We start from the raw sequence: 20,411 nt of genomic DNA on the forward strand, positions 1-20,411 counted from the left end.
TGTAACTTTGTGGTGCAAATTACTTCTGCCTTGCTCAGCAATTTACTTAAAATAGGTCATAACCATAAGACAAACTTGTCCATGGATTGTTTCATTGACGCTAGAAGTCCAACAGTCAGGGGGTAGTTTGGCGATATAAGGGCTACAAGAAATAAATAGTTTATATAGCTATTATATTTTAAATCGTTCCTACAAAATCATATATTTTATGCTTGTGAGTAAACATAAAACTATAAAGACTGCATAAGGTATAGCTGCTTTGACTGTGACAAAGCTGTGCCAGGATGTTAGTAAGGTATAGCTGCTTTGACTGTGACAAAGCTGTGTCAGGATGTTAGTAAGACTGCATAAGGTATAGCTGCTTTGACTGTGACAAAGCTGTGCCAGGATGTTAGTAAAGACTGCATAAGGTATAACTGCTTAGACTGTAACAAAGCTGTGCCAGGATGTTAGTAAGACTGCATAAGGTATAGCTGCTTTGACTGTGACAAAGCTGTGCCAGGATGTTAGTGAAGACTGCATAAGGTATAGCTGCTTTGACTGTGACAAAGCTGTGCCAGGATGTTAGTAAGTCGACTGCATAAGGTATAGCTGCTTTGACTATGACAAAGCTGTGCCAGGATGTTAGTGAAGACTGCATAAGGTATAGCTGCTTTGACTGTAACAAAGCTGTGCCAGGATGTTAGTAAGTCGACTGCATAAGGTATAGCTGCTTTGACTGTGACAAAGCTGTGCCAGGATGTTAGTAAGACTGCATAAGGTATAGCTGCTTTGACTGTGACAAAGCTGTGCCAGGATGTTAGTAAAGACTGCATAAGGTATAGCTGCTTTGACTGTGACAAAGCTGTGCCAGGATGTTAGTAAGGTATAGCTGCTTTGACTGTGACAAAGCTGTGTCAGGATTTTAGTAAGACTGCATAAGGTATAGCTGCTTTGACTGTGACAAAGCTGTGCCAGGATGTTAGTAAGACTGCATAAGGTATAGCTGCTTTGACTGTGACAAAGCTGTGCCAGGATGTTAGTAAAGACTGCATAAGGTATTGCTGCTTTGACTGTAACAAAGCTGTGCCAGGATGTTAGTAAGACTGCATAAGGTATAGCTGCTTTGACTGTGACAAAGCTGTGCCAGGATGTTAGTAAGACTGCATAAGGTATAGCTGCTTTGACTGTGACAAAGCTGTGCCAGGATGTTAGTAAGTCGACAGATGAGCTGTGCCAGGATGTTAGTAAGTCGACAGATGAGCTGTGCCAGGATGTTAGTAAGTCGACAGATGAGCTGTGCCAGGATGTTAGTAAGTCGACAGATGAGCTGTGCCAGGATTTCAGTAAGTCGACAGATGAGCTGTGCCAGGATGTTAGTAAGTCAACAGATGAGCTGTGCCAGGATGTTAGTAAGTCAACAGATGAGCTGTGCCAGGATGTTAGTAAGTCAACAGATGAGCTGTGCCAGGATGTTAGTAAGTTGACAGATGAGCTGTGCCAGGATGTTAGTAAGTCAACAGATGAGCTGTGCCAGGATGTTAGTAAGTCGACAGATGAGCTGTGCCAGGATGTTAGTAAGTCGACAGATGAGCTGTGCCAGGATGTTAGTAAGTCGACAGATGAGCTGTGCCAGGATGTTAGTAAGTCGACAGATGCTGATCAGGGATGACACTTTCTGCTTTTATGGAATTATTTGTTTAAAGGAAGTCTCTTCTTAAACACAAAACTCCATACAATCTGTGAGTGTTGTCCCTAAATAGCCTGTGCGAACTGGGCATTCTAATCTGTGACTATACTTTGTGCTCATAAATAAAGGTTGGGTTTTCCTTAGACTTGCTTGAATGCCTTATTTTAGGTTAGCACAAAGCTTAATGTTTCAAAGTTTGTTTACTGTTCTCTTCCAGGCATGTCAGACTTGGGTGGGAACATGGGCTCTGGTCTAGGTATGGGTATGGGTATGGGTGGTATGTCAGGGGGTATGGGCACGATGGATCGAATGTCCTCTGGTCTGTCCGGAATGGGCTCTATGACTGGTATGGGCTCCGGGCTTGCAGGCATGGGCTCAAGTCTGTCTGGCGGTCTGTCCGGACTGGGTTCCATGGGTAGTGGGATGTCCAGTATGGGAATGGGTGACACATTTGGTGGCATGAGTGGGATGGGAGGGATGGGGTCAATGGGCTCCGGTGGAATGGGTGCCAGCAGTCTCAATGACGGGTTTGGGATGTCATCCATGGGTAGCAGTGGGATGGGTGCGACGTCAGGCTTCAGCAGTATGATGGACGGCAATAGGTCATCTGGGATGGGCAGCTATGGATCGTCCAGCGGTCTGACATCACGTATGGACTCCTCTAGAATGAACACTGGGAGTAGCAGCATGCCGTCACATGCTGGGGACATGAAAACAAGGGCTGACAGGTCAACAGTAATTGTGAAAAATGTAGGTTTTTAGTGTTTTTAGCTCACCTAAGCACAACGTGCTCATGGTGAGCTTTTGTGATCACCTTTTGTCCGTTGTGCATCGTCAACATTTTGCCTTGTGAACACTCTAGAGGCCACATTTATTGTCTAATCTTCATGAAATTTGGTCAGAACATTTGTCCCATTGATACATCGACTGAGTTTGAAACTGGGTCATGCTGGGTCAAAAACTAGGTCACTAGGTCAAAAAGAGAAAAACCTTGTGAACACTGTAGAAGTCACATTTGATGCCCAATCTTCATGTAACTTTGTCAAAATGTTTGTTTAAATGATATGTTGGCCGAGTTCAAAAATGGTTCCGGTCCGTTGAAAAACATGGCTGCCAGGGGGCGGGGCAGTATTCCTGATATGGCTATAGAGAAACCTTTTGAACACTCTAGAAGTCACATTTTTTTTCCCAATCATCATGAAACTTGGTCAAAACATTGATTTCATTGATATCTCGGACGAGTTCGAAAAAAACATGGCCACCAGGGGGCGGGGCAGTTTTCCTTATATGGCTATAGTAAAACCTTGTTAACACTCTAGAGGCCACATTTATTGTCCAATCTTCATGAAATTTAATCAGAAGATTGGTCTGTATGATATCTTGGATGAGTTTGAAAATAATTACGTTTGCTTGAAAAACATGGCTGCCAAGGGGCGGGGCATTTTCCTAATATGGCTATATATGGCTATTGTAAAACCTTGTGAACACTCTAGAGGCCACATTTATTGTCCAATCTTCATGAAATTTGGCCAAAAGATTGGTCTCAATGATATCTTGTATGAGACCGAAAATGGTTACGTTTGCTTGAAATACATAGCTGCCAAGGGGCGGGACATTTTTCCTTATATGGCTATATATGGCTATAGTAAAATCTTGTTAACACTCTAGAGGCCACATTTATTGTCTGATCTTCATGAAACTTGGTAAGAAGATTCATCCCAATAATATCTTGGACGAGTTAAAAAATGATGCCTGTTGGTTGAAAAACATGGCCGCCAGGGGGCGGGGCATTTTTCCTTATATGGCTATAGTAAAATAAAACCTTGTTAGCACTCTAGAGGCCACATTTATTGTCTGATCATCATGAAACTTGGTCAGATGATTTGTCCCAATTATATCTTGGATTAGTTCGAAAATGTTTCTGGTTGGTGGAAAAACATGGCCGCCAAGGGGGCGTGGCATTTTTTAGCTCTTATGTTTTTGAAAAAAAATTATGAGCTATTGTCATCACCTTGGCGTCGGCGTCAGTGTCTGCGTCGGCGTCGGGTTAAGTTTTGCGTTTAAGTCCACTTTTCTCATAAAGTATCAATGCTATTGCATTAAAACTTGGTACACTTACTTACTATCATCAGGGGACTGGGCAGGCAAAGATAGATAAGTCTGGCTTGCATTTTGACAGAATTATGTGCCCTTTTAATAATTAGAAAATTGAAAATTTGGTTAAGTTTTGTGTTTAGGTCCACTTTTTTCCTTAAGTATCAAAGTTATTGCTTTCATACTTGCAACACTTTCACTATCGTAAGGGGACTGTGCAAGCGAAATTATGTAACTCTGACTGGCATTTTGATGGAATTATGGGCCCTTTATACTTGAAAATTTGGTTAAGTTTTGTGTTTTGGTCCACTTTTCCCCTAAAGTATCATAGATATTGCTTTCATACTTGGAACACTCGCAAACTATCATAAGGGGACAGTAAAGGACAAGTTGCATAACACTGGTTGTCATTTTGACGGAATTATGGCCCTTTTTTGACTTAGTAACTTTGAATATATGGTTACATTTTGTGTTTAGATCCACTTTACTTCTAAAGTATCAAGGCTATTGCTTCTAAACTTCAAATACTTTCATGCTATCATGAGGGTACTGTACCTGGCATGTTGAATTTTACCTTGACCTTTGAATGACCTTGACTCTCAAGGTCAAATTATTAAATTTTGCTAAAATTGCCATAACTTCTTTATTAATGATTAGATTCGATTGATACTTTGACAAAACAACTCTTACCTGATAAACCACAATAGACACCACCCAAACCATCCCCCCCCCCTTCCCCCCCCCCCCCGAATCTCCCCTAAATCCCCCCCCATGATTTTTTAATTAAAGATCATCTAATAAATGACCACCACAGCCTCACACTATTCCCACCCCCCAGCCCAAAAAAATAATTTGTATGCCCCCCGTAGGGTGGCATATAGCAGTTGAACTGTCCGTCAGTATGTCAGTCAGTCTGTCCGTCCGAAAACTTTAACATTGGCCATAACTTTTTCAATATTGAAGATAGCAACCTCATATTTGGCATGCATGTGTATCTCATGGAGCTGAACATTTTTAGTGGTGAAAGGTGAAGGTCAAGGTCATCCTTTAAGGTCAAATGTCAAATATATGGCATCTGTCCGTCCGAAAACTTTAACATTGGCCATAACTTTTTTAATATTGAAGATAGCAACTTGATATTTGGCATGCATGTGTATCTCATGAAGCTGCACATTTTGAGTGGTGGAAGTTCAATGTCATCCTTCAAGGTCAGAAAAATAAAAAATTTCAAAGCGGCGTTCTCATGAAGCTGCACATTTTGAGTGGTGGCAGTTCAAGGTAAAGGTCATCCTTCAAGGTCAAGGCCATCCTTCAAGGTCAAAGGTCAAAAATAATTAATTTTAAAGCAACGTTCTCATGAAGCTGCACATTTTGAGTGGTGGAAGTTCAAGGTCAAGGTCATTCTTCAAGGTCAAGGTCATCCTTCAAGGTCCAAGGTAAAAAAATAAAATAATTCAAAGTGGCGTTATCATGAAGCTGCACATTTTGAGTGGTGGAAGTTCAAGGTCAAGGTCATCCTTCAAGGTCAATTTATTTTTTTTTAATTCAAAGTGGCATTCTCATGAAGCTGCACATTTTGAGTGGTGGAAGTTCACAGTCAAGGTCATCCTTCAAGGTAAAAAAAAAATAATTAAAAAATAATTCAAAGCGGCATTCTTATAAAGCTGCACATTTTGAGTGGTGGAAGTTCAAGGTCAAGGTCATCCTTTAAGGTCAAGGTCATCCTTCAAGGTCAAAGGTCTTGTTTTATAAATATTTTAAAGCGGTATTCTCATGAAGCTGCACATTTTGAGTGGTGGAAGTTCAAGGTCAAGGTCATTCTTCAAGATCAAGGTCATCCTTCAAGGTCAAAGGTAAAAAAAAAAATCATTTCAAAGCGGCGTTATCATGAAGCTGCACATTTTTAGTGGTGGAAGTTCAAGGTCAAGGTTATCCTTCAAGGTCAAGGTCATCCTTCAAGTTCAAAGATCAAAAGAAATATTTCAAAGCGGCGTTCTCATAAAGCTGCACATTTTGAGTTGTGGAAGTTCAAGGTCAAAGTCATACTTCAAGGTCAAAGGTAAAAAAACAACATTTTTTTTTCAAAGCAGCTTAATAGGGGGCATTGTGTTTCTGACAAACACATCACTTGTTTTTTTCAATCATGATTAAAAAACACAAATATTTATTTTTATTATTATGCCCCCCTTCGAAGAAGAGGGGGTATATTGCTTTGCTCATGTCGGTCGGTCTGTCGGTCCGTCCACCAGGTGGTTGTCAGACGTTAACTCAAGAACGCTTGGGCCTAGGATCATGAAACTTCATAGGTACATTGATCATGACTCGTAGATGACCCCTATTGATTTTGAGGTCACTAGGTAAAAGGTCAAGGTCACGGTGACCAGAAATAGTAAAATGGTTTTTTAATGATAACTCAAGAACGCATACGCCTAGGATCATGAAACTTCATGGGTAGATTGATCATGACTTGCAGATGACCCCTATTGATTTTGAGGTCATTAGGTCAAAGGTCAAGGTCACGGTGACCTGAAATAGTAAAATGGTTTCCGGATGATAACTTAAGAACGCATACGCCTAGGATCATGAAACTTCATAGGTAGATTGATCATGACTCGCAGATGACCCCTATTGATTTTGAGGTCACTAGGTCAAAGGTCAAGGTCACGGTGACCCGAAATAGTAAAATCGTTTTCGGATGATAACTCAAGAACGCATACGCCTAGGATCATGAAACTTCATAGGTAGATTGATAATGACTTGCAGATGACTCCTATTGATTTTGAGGTCACAAGGTCAAAGGTCAAGGTCACGGTGACCCGAAATAGTAAAATGATTTTCGGATGATAACTCAAGAACGGTTTTGCCTAGGATCATGACACTTCATAGGTACATTGATCGTGACTCGCAGATGACCCCTATTGATTTTCAGGTCACTAGGTCAAAGGTCAAGGTCACAGTGACAAAAATCGTATTCACACAATGGCTGCCACTACAACGGACAGCCCATATGGGGGGCATGCATGTTATACCAACAGCCCTTGTTTTATTTTTGAAATACTGTCCAACCATCCCACCCAAGAATCCTCCCCCCCCCCCCCAAAAAAAAAATAAAAAATAATAATATTTTTTGCTTTTTTTTGCATTTTTGGAAGATAATGTAATAAATGACCACACCCCTATCCACTCCACCCCTCACTCCTGTGATTGAAATTGAGATAGGTCCCTTCACCTTTAAAAAGAAAAATAGATTAGCCGTCTGCACCCGCAAGGCGGTGCTCTTGTCCTTATATAGCCATATTTATTGTACGATCATCATGAAACTTTGTCAGAAGATTTATCCCAATGATATTTTGGACAAGTTCGAAAATGGTTCCAGTTGCTTGAAAAACATGGCCACCAGTGGGCGAGGCATTTTCCCTTCTATGGACTTATGAATCTTCATGAAACTTTGTCAGTATATTTGTTCAAATGATATCTTGGATGTGTATGAAAATGGTTCTGGTCTGTTGAAAAACGTGGCTGCCAGGGTGTCCACTAGTCATGAAAGTTGGTTAGAACATTATGTTCTAATGACATATTGGGCTGCACAGAACCGGTCAGTTCCTTTGAATCTCAGGTGAGCGACTTTGGGCCTTTCAGGCCCTCTTGTTAATATGTTTAGGCATTTAAGATATTGATTGTGAGATTATTGAATGCTTTGTTATGTTTTTTTTTCGTTCTCAATATATAAATCAATAGCATATTTATTGTCCTATTTTTGTCGCTACACTTAAGGTTACTCTGGGATTAACCAGAAGCCAGGTGTAAATGATAAAGTTGACCAATCATTCGCTTAAATTAATAGTGGTAAATAAAGCAAATGGTTGCATAATCCAATCCATTAAATGTAAAAAACTACAGACCTGGCTATAAATGCTTCTAACAGGCTGACTTGTTTCCTCCCTCAGCTGCCTTACTCGTTGGACTGGCAGACGCTCAAGTCCAAGTTTCAGGGTGTGGGTGAGATACGGTTTGCTGAGATCAGCAAGAATGACAGGGGGCGCAGCAATGGCTGGGGACTGGTGAGCTTCCGTAATGAGGAGGATGCACAGCTCGCTGTCCGTAAGAACATTTACTATTTAAGATCCAAACACTTGTTAGAAACACCTGTATGAAAAAAAACAACATTCATTTATCCATTCTACATTGCAGTCCATTACTGTCAGTGGTTTGTAATTACTTGTATTATCCCAGAATCAGCATGTCCTGTCTGTACTGGCTAAATTTCTCTTGTCTTCATGATACTTCTGGAAATCGAAGGAAAAACTGGCATTCAGGGAGTATTTGCCTATGTCGAGTTGTAGTTCTTGTTTTTTCCCCATCAACAATTTGAAAGCAACAAATATTTTTGTATCAGATTGTTGGCATGATGCTAATTCAATGCACTTGCATTAAGTTATATTAACTTCATAATGTTTTATTATAAAAGATGGATAATAGTTTGTTTATTTAACAGCATGTATAGTAACGTTTGGTTTGCTGCACAATACTTTATGATTTGCATGGAAATGTAAACCTCATATCAGTACCTATTCAGTAATTGCACCATTTGTGGGATATGATATATGAGTGGTTGACTGTGGGAGAGAATGGTGTGGTGTATAGGTATTTATTTATTTAAGGCAGTCCTCTTATTTTAAATTAAAGTGTATTTATATGTAGTTTTTAGATATTCAAGCCTCTTATTTGAACATGGTAGAAAGGTAATCTTTTAAGTTGATAAGCCCCTAATCAAATGATATGGATTATAGGTATTCAATTAAGTAGGCCCCTAATTTGAATGATATTATTTTTAGATGCTATATAAAGTTGAAAGGCCCCTTATTTGTGTTGTAACCTGTTTCAGAGCGGATGAACAGAGTGAACATTGATGGCAGAGACATCGTGGTGAAGCTTCTCAACTGAGCACAGCTGGTAGAGTCCATCTTGATCTTTGTAGCCTCATTGGTTGTTTAAGAAAAGAAAGAAACTTGTTGGATTAGTGGTTCATGTTTAACATGTTTCAAACTGAGGATTTTGTTTTTGAGTGATCTTTGCATTTGTGAAGACTTCTCTAGATGAACAAATGTTGCAGTGCTTTTCTGAAGATTTATTGACACTTGTTCTTGACGTCATCAGTTGTTAGGTTTGTTTTGGGAAGTTTCAACCTTTTGAGAATGGCAGTCACAGACTTATTGTGACATTGATTGCACCTTTGTGTTTTCCAAAAAATAAATAAATAAATTAGGTTTCTGAAAACAGTTCTCCATTTGGATCATAATTGTTCACATTTGAACTAATTTACAGGACATGGATATGTTTTCTCTGCATTCACTTGTTGACATTAGTTTTATCGTTTTATCTTTAATACATGTAATGTGTATTGTTTCATGCGTTTGTAGTCATTTCATCATGTCTGGAATAAACATCTGAAATTGTGTTTTTTTGGATTTCTATTTTTATGCTGAGCATTTCACATGCTTTCGGATGGCTGTGTTTGTCCCACATGCATTTTGTGACATGCTTTCACAATTGAACTTGAAAAGTTGAAGGTACTTGTTTCTTTAGATTGGTTTTAAAACCGGTAATTTGTGTCTTTGTCGTATCTATTTACTAGTTTTTCACATTAACAGGAAAAATCTTTTAATGTTTGTTTATTGTGTAAAGTGTTTATTGTTATAAGGTTTGCCATGTACTTGCTTCTATAAATCTCAAACAGAGTAAATGTTTTTGCATCAACATAAAAGTGAGTGAACGGTGGGCAACACAACCAGATGGGGTGTTTGTTATGATGTTGAAGTTCTTTTTCTGTTTTCAGATTGATTTTCTGAAGATGAAATTTTATGTCTGTTCAATATTTTTTAGATCATTTTGGAACTGTTTGTGATTGATTATCATCATTATACTTATTAATATTTCTGGGATCATTTTGGAACTTTGTGTGATCGATTATAGTTAATTGTTTGAACAACTATTTAAATTGTCCCATTATTGTATTTTGTGTCATGATGCATAATTTGTTTACTAGTTTTCTGAAGGTTGTAAGATTAATTGTTTTCATTTGGCTGGGGCCAGTTAAATGGTAAAGGTTTTTGTACCTTTTAAAAGTGAATGACAAAATGTACATTCGAAATTTATGAAATGTAATGCTTGCTGAACTGTGATTGGATTACAATAAACTGAATGACATTAAGTTGTAAGACGTGTGATTGGTGTGTGCTTAAAATTGATACACATACAATATCAATAGTAAGTAAAAAAAGAAGCCTGGTGTTTTGATGCTGGATGTGATTTCGCCTTCTTTGCATGTTTAGGAATGTATCAATCCAGAAATGTGTATGTCAACAGATTTGAGGTTTGTTTCCACAACAGAGCTTGGGTTTATGCCCACACATGCCGTAAATTGATTTACAAGTGCTGTCAGATTGAAGATATGCAGGACTTCTTGGAACAATAGGCAGTATGCTGATCTATCCATTATGTATTGCATTTGTTACTTATACATGTGAACATTGTTGCGGTAAGATTTTGCTTAATATATCCTTTGTCTCAAAATTGCGCCCTTTCATCGATTTCATCTGTATAGGTGATCTTGCGGAAAAAAAGATGTAGGTTCATGCATTTGTTATGCTTTATGGGGCATGTCTTTACAATATTTGCAAAGATATTCCAAAAACATGGGGGTTATTATGTGGAAACTTAAATTCTAGCTCTATCACTGGATTGTATAGATTGTATTGTTGACTGAAACTTCTTCATTGTTTTATTGGTTGTGGGTTCAATGTGTTTTTTGTGACCAGTGAAGATTTTCAGAGACGTGTGCCGCAAGATAGACCTCAGATGGTTCGAAGATTCAAGAGGATTTAAAGGGGTGTATTGACTTGTTGTTTTGTCATGAAATCCTTCAAAGATCTTTTCGTTGGTGCCTTCAGTAAGTATGGTCTAATAATGGTGACAACTCTAACTATCGTTGCTCTGTTCAGTATTGATTTATCAGATGACAAACTTGGTAGACCTGTTATAGCTTATAGCATAAAAACTAAATAAATGTTTATTTGGAATGAAAGATTGATTTGCAAGAGCAAATAATTTATAAAAAAGTTTAAATGTGTTGCTAAATGTAATCTGGATCAATTTGTTACAATATAGAGAATGGATTGATTTTTAGCTCAACTATTATATATGAAATATATATAGTGGAGCTATCCTACTCGCCCCGGCGTCTGCGTTAGTGTGCAAATGTTAAAGTTTTCATACTACGCAAATTATTTTCATTGTCCCTTGACATATTGCTTTCATATTTTGCATACTTGTTTACCAACATGACCCCAACCTATAAACAAGAGCAGACAACTCTATCAAGCATTTTTTCATAATAATGGCCCCTTTTCCACTTAGAATATGCAGCAAATGTTTAAGTTTGCATACTACCCCAAATATTTTCAATGTCCCTTTACGTATTGCTTTCATATTTTGCATACTTGTTTACCATCATGACCCCAACCTATAAACAAGAGCAGACAACTGTATCAAGCATTTTGTCATAATTATTGCCCCTTTTATACTTAGAATATGCATATTATTGATAAATCTATGTTAAAGTTTGCGTACTACCCCAAATATTTCCTATATCCTTTGACATATTGCTTTTATATTTTGCATATTTGTTTACCAACATGACCCTAACCTATAAACAAGAGCAGACAACTCTATCAAGCATTTTTTCATAATTATGGCCCCGTTTACACTTATATAATTGAACATTTTGCTTAAATTGCCATAACTTCTTTATTTATGATCACATTTTATTATTACTTTGACAAAACAACACTTACCTAAATACCACAATGGATTCCACCCAAACAAAACCCCACGCCCCTACCCATCATCCCTTCCTCCCCCCCAACCTCCCCACGCCCCCAATTTTTTTTTTTTTTTAAACATCATCTAATAAATTACCACACCCCACATTATACCCCCCTCTCACCCCCCCTACCCCCCCCCACCACCCCAATTTTTTGTTTAACATCATCTAATAAATTACCACACCCCACATTATACCCCCCTCTCACCCCCCGTACCCCCCCTACCCCCCCCAAAAAAATATTATTTTTTTTCCTTTTTTTATTTTTGAAAGATCGTCTAATAAATTATTGAATATGAACTATTTCCCCATGATGGCTTACGTTATACTGTTAAGCACTCTAATAGTCGAGCGTGCTGTCCTCTGACAGCTCTTGTTTATGCCCCCAGATCGATAGATCATTTTTCCTTTTTTTTATTTTTGAAAGATCGTCTAATAAATTACCACACCCCACATTATACCCCTCTAAACCCCCCCCCCCCCAAAAAAAAATAAATAAATTCCTTTTTTTATTTTTGAAAGATCGTCTAATAAATAATTGAATATGAACAATTTCCCCATGATGGCTTACGTTATACTGTTAAGCACTCGAATAGTCGAGTCCGCTGTCCTCTGACAGCTCTTGTATATGCCCCCAGATCGATAGATCGGGGGTATATTGTTTTTGTCCTGTCTGTCTGTATGTCATTCTGTCCAAAACTTTAACCTTGGTTAAAGTTTTATAACTTTTGCAATATTGAACATAGCAACTTGATATTTACCATGCATGTGTATCTCATGGAGCTGCTCATTTTGAGTGGTGAAAAGTCAAGGTCAAGGTCATCCTTCAAGGTGAAAGGTCAAATATGATTGTATTTTTCTTTCCTAAAACTTTAACCTTCGTTTAAGTTTTATCATTACTTTTTTAATATTGAACACATCAACTTCATATTTGGCATGCATGTGTATCTCGTGGAGCTGCTCATTTTGTGGGGTGAAAGGTCTAGGTCATCCTTCAAGGTCAAAGGTCATTAATTAAAAAGAATTATTTTCATTTCTCCATTCAATCTCTTACTTCTCGTTGAGCTGCACATTTTGAGTGGTGAAAGGTCAAGGTCAACCTTAAAGGTCAAAGGTCAAAAGTATGGCTTTAAAGCGACGCAGAAGAGGGCATTGTGTTTCTGACAAACAAATTCTCTTGTTTACTGTTTCTTTGTCATCAATGCGTGACCAAAGGGTTAACTGAATTAATGGTGTTTGGATCAACCCTATAATGGGACTTGTATCAAACTTTACTGTCTGGTATAAAAGTTGTTTTCTTTTGCCTTCTAAGATCATTGGCAATTCATCAAAGTTAGTTGCTGTGTATGGTTGAGAGATCTTTCTGTAGGATGCTATGGAATGGACATTTTCATTAATACAAAATGGGTATCCTAAAGGTATTCTTGTTAAGCATTATTATTTAGATGTATTGTGTACTCTTAATTTTTTTTTGTTTCATTTGCAGCAATTATTTATAAAAGAAATGTAATACATTTAAGATTATTAAAAAACTTCAACATTTAAATAGTTTATAAAATTCTTTTCATTTATCAACAATAATGTTCATGTTGATTAAACTGTTGCCATGAATTGTAGGCATGTTTCTAACTTCTTCAACCATGGATCTTGGAAGAAAACCCAGTCAGTCATGGGCCTAAAGTAAGTCAATGAAATTATTTGTTAATTGTCCCTGTTAAGTATTGTTTAGGCTCTTAAAAGCTTTTTGTACGTTACATGATTGATCTCCCTTTGACTCATTGCTTTTTGTAACATAACAGGAGTACACAATTATCATTTTAACAGCGTCTAAAATAGTAACTAATAACGATCCATGAAAATAATTGGCTGTGGTGTGGACAAGTAAAATGTCAGTTAAAATTTACTAATAGTTTTAAGCTTTATGATATGTTTTTTATGCATATAGTTGCCAGTTTGTACTTCCGTACTTCCTTCCGTCAAATTTTTTTTTTTACAGTTTCTCATAGCGCCTTCAATATTTTACCGATCTCTTTATCTTTACATATTTTGGAATGTAGGTACCTTTCATGGACCTCTACCTTTTGATGAGGTTTGAGATCACTGGGGTCAAGGCTACCGAGGCTAATAATAATAGATTTTTCGTCGCACTTTTGTTACAGTTTCTCCTAGCTCCTTCCAATATTTTACCGACGTCACTAGGGTCAAGGTCACCGAGGATAATAATAGATTTTTGTCAGACTTGTTACAGTTTCTCATAGCCCCTTTAATATTTTACTGATCTCTTACATATTTGGCATGTAGGTACCTTGCATGAACCTCTACCTTTTGATGAGGTTTGACGTTGCTGGGGTCAAGGTCACCGAAGCTAATAATAGATTTGTCGTCGCACTTTTGTTACAGTTTCTTATAGCGCCTTCAATATATTGCCGATCTCTTCCATAATTGGCATGTAGCCTTTTAATGATGTTTGAGGTCACTGGGGTCAAGGTCACCGAGGCTAATAATAGATTTTCTCAAAGTCACACATTTTTCCACACAATTTACCCATACATAGACAAAGCATCATTGGGGAGCATCCATCAGTTCTACTGATATCCTTGTTTATTTGGCCACCTTTATTGTGATACAGACTTGAGATTTCACAAATATGTTATAGAAATGATCTATTTTAAATATGTTTTGTGTTACATTTTTAACAGGTCCAGTCAAAGCAACGCTTGGAAGGGGTTGCAGCTTTCATTTACTCGAGCAGATTTTGATAGAGCACAGATTTACAAAAGCTCAATGTAAGTTTGTGATATCGTACATTGATATTGATACATGTCAACATAAATTCTTAGCTTTGCAACTAATATGCACATCAGTTGTGGTTTGATTTTATATTAATAATAATGATATTTTAAAGATTAAAAAAAAACAAAGACATTTTGGTTTTACTTTTAGACTTCAAATGCTTATAAAATAACCTTAAACATTTAATTTGAATAGCACAAAGAAATTGTTTTTTCTGTAAATCTCCAGTGACTAGACTTGTATAACAGATTATTTAAGACTCTGTTATTTAAGGCACTACTTCAGATTTGTTTGTTGTCCTGTAAATTGCAAGTGACTATAGAATTGTACAACGGGTTTATTTAAGACACTGTTATAAAAGCCACTAGTTCAGATTTGATGAAGGCAGACGTGAATCATCTGCATTCCACTGTTTCTACAACAGGCATTACATTTAAACATGTGATGGTAGTCATTGTTTGAGGTCGAAGTGCTCAGTGTGAGCCATTGTGGTATGTCAATGAGGGGCGTCTTGTGTCATGACATTTCTGTTGTCAAAATGTAGCTCATAACCTCTCTTGAGAGGCCATATTTTCTAGCCTTAATTGTATTAAGGATTGCACTTGACTGTACGTCAATATGTATGTACGCTTGCTTGTGTTTTTTATTTCTCTTTAACTACAGGTTCAATCTCTGTCAAACTTGCAGTTGAATGATCTTAATGTTTAGTTGATCGAAAGAAGTTTAGGTTCCACATGTTTTGTAGAATTATGGGCTGTCTGTTTTTCCATTACAGAATATATTGTCCCAAAAATGTTCAACTCCTCTTTAAATACTGGATGGATCGCACTCAAATGTTCACAGTTGAATGACCTTTATGTGTAGATGACCGTAACGAAATTGTCAGGAAAGTTTAAAGAACATTTCTGGCCAAAAGAGCTGATTACCTTGTAACCATTTCTGGCTAAAACTCCAAGTTACCGGCCAGTGAAGTGCAAAATAGTACTTGACATTAATATGTTTGCAGGCTTAAGAGCTTGTATTCTGAAAATTATTCCTGAACCATGTGCAGCAGTTTTACTGGCTGACAGACTTGTGCGCAGACTTGGTGATCTAAAACAAAGGGAGTTTTGGCTGGGGGGTTGGAGGTGGCAGAATTATGACTAGAATATATAGGGGATTCATTTTGTCCAAATATGGGGTGTGGGGTTTCAGAGTACTTTTTTAAAATCGTATAGAGCTGGGTCAAAAACTAGGTAGCCATGTTAAGTATGGCAATTGATGTACCTTAAACTCAGGTAAGCTATCAAGGTCATCATGGCCATCTTGTTCTATACACTAAGTTGAACATTGTACCAGGATGCAAGCCATTTCTTAGTATGCTCATTGCTGATATAAAATTATATTATTTTTATGCCCTCGGTAGGGTGCCATATAGCAGTTGAACTGTCCGTCTGTTTGTCAGTCTGTGCGTCTGTCCGAAAACTTTAACATTGGCCATAAGTTTTGCAATATTGAAGACAGCAACTTGATATTTGGCATGAATGTGTATCTCATGGAGCTTCACATTTTGTGTGGTGAAAGGTCAAGGTCACCCTTCAAGGTCAAATATATGGCTTCAAAGCCACGCAGTAGGGGGCATTGTGTTTGTGACAAACACATCTCTTGTTTTTTATAAGAATTAAATGTTTTCCATTATTTGTGTACACTTCACTGCTCTCAGTGTTTTATATGCAACTGGACACTAGATGTGACATTATTTTCCGTTCTATTGTGCAATTCACAGCTTACATGAACTTGAAGGAAAACTGAGAAAACCTGAATCATTTAGCAGTTTATTTTGTTATTCTGGTTAAATCAAGCGGTGAACAATGCTGTTTATTGTCCCCTACCCGTTTCACCGGAGGGGACTTATGGTTTGCGCTCTGTGTGTCCATCAGTCTGTGAGTCTGTCACGCTTTTCTGGATCCTGCGATTAACTTAAAAAGTTCTTAATATTTTTTCATGAAACTTGAAACATGGACAGATGGCAATATGGAGATTGTGCACGTCATTTCATTTTGTTCCTACGTCAAGAATTCTGGTTGCTATGGCAACAAATAGACTAGAAATACTGCTGAAAATGGTGGATCCTGCACACTTTTCTGGATCCTGCGATAACTATGGACATTATGCACGTCATTTCATTTTCTTCCTACTTCAAAAATTCTGGTTGCTATGGCAACACATATTTAAAAAAAATAATCTTACAATGGAATGGTGGAGCCTGTAGGGGACATATATTGCTTGGCAATAGTCTTGTAGTTTATTCCATAATAACATGATTAGTTTTATGCGTCTGATAAGATTATTGGGTTTCAAGAATCGCTTTCTGCAGATGGTATAAGCAGATCAATTTATATCAAGGTATACCAGTAATAGCCACATGCTAACTTTAAAACACAAACTTGTTACTCGCAAATTTTTTATTAAAATCAATGTGACAAACCTAATAGATAAAATTAAATATACAATGCATTGGAAAAATATTGTTTTGTGATTTTTGTGTTAAAAAATTGATATTTTTGTATTTTTATTGACACTTTTATGCCCCCTTTCGAAGAAAAGGGGGTATACATGTGTAGTTTACGCACTGTACATCAGTCTGTCTGTCAGTCTGTCACACTTTTCTTGTCTGCTCTGTAATTCAAATAGTTTTAATCCGATCTTTACCAAACTTTGTCAGAAGTTGTATCTAGACAATATCTAGGTCAATTTCTAATATGGGTCATGCCGGGTCAAAAAGTAGGTCACGGGTCACTTAGTGCATTTAAATAACTTCCATCAAAGCGTTTATTGAGGGCATATGTCATCCTATGGAGACAGCTCTTGTTTGTCTTTTTATTAATTCATGAGAAATGAATCAAACGAGTACCACAAAACAACAGCAGGAATAATATACACTATTTTAAAGTCTAAAGGCCACATCACGAAATGCCTAATAAGCCTCCTGGCCCATACACAATTGATGAATTACATCCCTGCTTCTACATTAAGAAGTTAATGAGGGGGGAACTGGAACAGCCATGGACGTCTGTCGTCTGTTGGTCAGCTGATACAAAATTTGCTACAAGCTTTCTCATGCCCTTTTCAATGTGACATTTAAACTTGCACGCATTGTTCCTTATGATATAAAATTGTGTGTGCGGGTTATCTTTATCATCATACCTTTAAAATAAAAATGTTATGCCCTTTTTAGCTCACCTGAGCACAACGTGCTCATGGTGAGCTTTTGTGATCGCCTTTTGTCCGTCGTGCGTTGTCCGTTGTGCAAGGTCAACATTTGCCTTGTTCGCACCCTAGAGGCCACATTTATTGTCCAATTTTTATGAAATTTGGTCAGAAGATTGGTTTCAATGATATCTTTGATGAGTTCGAAAATAGTTACTTTTGCTTGAAAATCTTGTTAACACTCTAGAGGCCACATTTATTGTCTGATCTTCATGAAACTTTGTCAGAAGATTCATCCCAATAATATCTTGGACGCGTTCGAAAATGATGCTGGTTGGTTGAAAAACATGGCCGTCAGGGGGCGGTGCATTTTTCCTTATATGGCTATAGTAAAACCTTGTTAACACTCTAGAGGCCACATTTATTTTCCAATCTTCATGAAACTTGCTCAGAAGATTTGTCCCACTAATATCTTTGATGAGTTCAAAAATGGGAACCTTTTCTTGAAAAACATGGCTGACAAGGGGCGGGGCATTTTTCCTTATATGGCTATGTATGGCTATAGTAAATCTTGTTAACACTCTAGAGGCCACATTTATTGTCCAATCTTAATGAATCATGGTCAGAAGATTCATCTCAATAATATCTTGGACGAGTTCTAAAATGATGCCAGTTGGTTGAAAAACATGGCCGCCAGGGGGTGGGGCATTTTTCCTTATATGGCTTTAGTAAAACCTTGTTTACACTCTTGAGGCCACATTTATTGTCTAATCTTGATGAAATTTGGTCAGATGATTTGTCTTAATGATATCTTGGATGAGTTCCAAAATGGTTACGTTTGCTTGAATAACATGGCTGCCAAGGGGCGGGGCATTTTTCCTAATATGGCTATATTAGGCTATAGTAAAATCTTGTTAACACTCTAGATGCCAGCCGCCACATTTATAGTCCGATCTTCATGAAACTCGGTCAGAAGATTCATCCCAATAATATCTTGGACGAGTTCAAAAATGATGCCGGTTGGTTGAAAAACATGGCCACCACAGGGGCGGGGCTATTTTCCTTATATGGCTATTGTAAAACCTTGTTAACACTCTAGAGGTCACATTTATTTTCCAATCATCATGAAACTTTGTCAGAAGATTTGTCCCAATGATATCTTGGATGAGTTTGGAAATGGTTTGGGTTGCTTTAAAACATGGCCACCAGGGGCGGGGTATTTTTTCTTTTATGGCTATAGTAAAACCTTGTTAACACTCTAGAGGCCACATTTATTGTCCAATCTTCATGAAATTTGGTCAGAAGATTGGTCTCAATGATATCTTGGATGAGTTCAAAATAATTATGTTTGCTTGAAAAAAATGGCTTCCAAGGGGCAGGGCATTTTTCCTTATATGGCTATAGTAAAATCTTGTTAACACTCTAGAGGCCACATTTACTGTCCAATCTTCATGAAACTTGGTCAGAAGATTCATCCCAATTATATCTTGGATGAGTTCAAAAATGATGCTGGTTGGTTGAAAAACATGGCTGCCAGGGGGCGGGGCATTTTTCTTTATATGGCTATAGTAAAACCTTGTTAACACTCTAGAGGCCACATTTATTTTCCGATCTTCGTGAAACTGGGTCAGAAGATTTGTCCCAATAATATCTTGTTATCTCAGGTGAGCGACTTTGGGCCTTTCAGGCCCTCTTGTTTCAAGAGTTTTTATTATATCAGGATTATTTATGTACCAAATAGACTTGAATTATCCAGTTTACATTTATAGTGGGGTTTGATCAAGTCAATACTGAACCAAATAAACAATCGGAGCATTTGAAAAAAACATGGCTGCCAGAATGCCTTCCTAGAATTGGTCAGCTGCTTAATGGATCATGAAACTTGCACAGAACGTTTGTTCTTGTATATCGTAGCTGGGTTTGAAATTGTTGCAGTACTTAGAAAAACATGGCCGCAAAAGGGCAGGGAAGATTTCCTGAAATGAAGTGAATTCTTACTTTTGAAGTCAAACTTTTGTCTTATCTTCATGAATCTGATTCATGAAGATAAGACAAAAGTTTGACTTCAAAAGTAAGAATCTCATGAAATTTTGTACTTATAATATCTCAGCTGTGTTAAAAATGGTTCCAGTCCGTTGAAAAACATTGCAGCCATGGTCCAGGCAGCTCTCCTTATATGGCTATAGTAAAACCTTGTGAAAACTCTAGACATCACATTTTAGTAAAATCATTATGAAACATGCTTAGAACATTTGTTCTAATGATTCATCGACTCTTTAGATATCTCGTCTCATTCATATGTTCATATGCTACAGGAATACTGACTAAGTTATGTAACATGCAAATTATAGTAACACGCAATAATATGTTTGTATTGATAACATTGTTAACGGTATTTGTATATTTTCTCACAGGAAAGCACGGCTACCATGACGGCCACAATGATCGTAGATGGACTTTGTAGCGCTAAGAATTGACCAAGGTCATCAACAACCGGCCTGGGAAAATATGAAATGTTTATATTGTAAACAAATGGATAATAAAAGTTGTAAAATTTTAATTATTTGCAAAATGTGGAACGTCCGTAATCGCCTGGCATGTCTGAATTTGTACCTTTAACACTGGCATAGAAAATAAGTCGGTATACTAAATTCGCCATTGGCTCATCATAAACGTCTGGCCGTCTGTATGTAGAAACAAACTTCGACAAAGTATTTTTAAACATTTCAACTTAACACAATTTATAAATATATTGTGTGTTTTTATATGAAATTGTGCATGTGC

General features: G+C 37.4%; 1 protein-coding gene across 2 annotated transcripts in view; it reads left to right on the plus strand.

The window, feature by feature from the left end:
* The window catches only part of LOC127877656 (myelin expression factor 2-like), a 49,316-nt gene extending 29,129 nt beyond the window's left edge, over window positions 1-20,187 (plus strand). The window contains exons 9-14 of one of the 2 annotated variants that reach the window (XM_052423734.1): window positions 1,887-2,419; window positions 7,711-7,864; window positions 8,649-10,712; window positions 13,263-13,325; window positions 14,345-14,431; window positions 20,042-20,187. In XM_052423734.1, coding sequence (XP_052279694.1) covers window positions 1,887-2,419; window positions 7,711-7,864; window positions 8,649-8,707 — 746 coding nt within the window. In that variant the 3' untranslated portion in view covers window positions 8,708-10,712; window positions 13,263-13,325; window positions 14,345-14,431; window positions 20,042-20,187. The remainder of the gene's footprint in view (window positions 1-1,886; window positions 2,420-7,710; window positions 7,865-8,648; window positions 10,713-13,262; window positions 13,326-14,344; window positions 14,432-20,041) is intronic. The other variant, XM_052423735.1, reaches the window with a different exon arrangement.
* Window positions 20,188-20,411: the final 224 nt, after the last annotated feature.

Source organism: Dreissena polymorpha, chromosome 4 (assembly GCF_020536995.1).
Source record: "Dreissena polymorpha isolate Duluth1 chromosome 4, UMN_Dpol_1.0, whole genome shotgun sequence".
In the NCBI taxonomy this organism is placed as follows: domain Eukaryota; kingdom Metazoa; phylum Mollusca; class Bivalvia; order Myida; family Dreissenidae; genus Dreissena; species Dreissena polymorpha.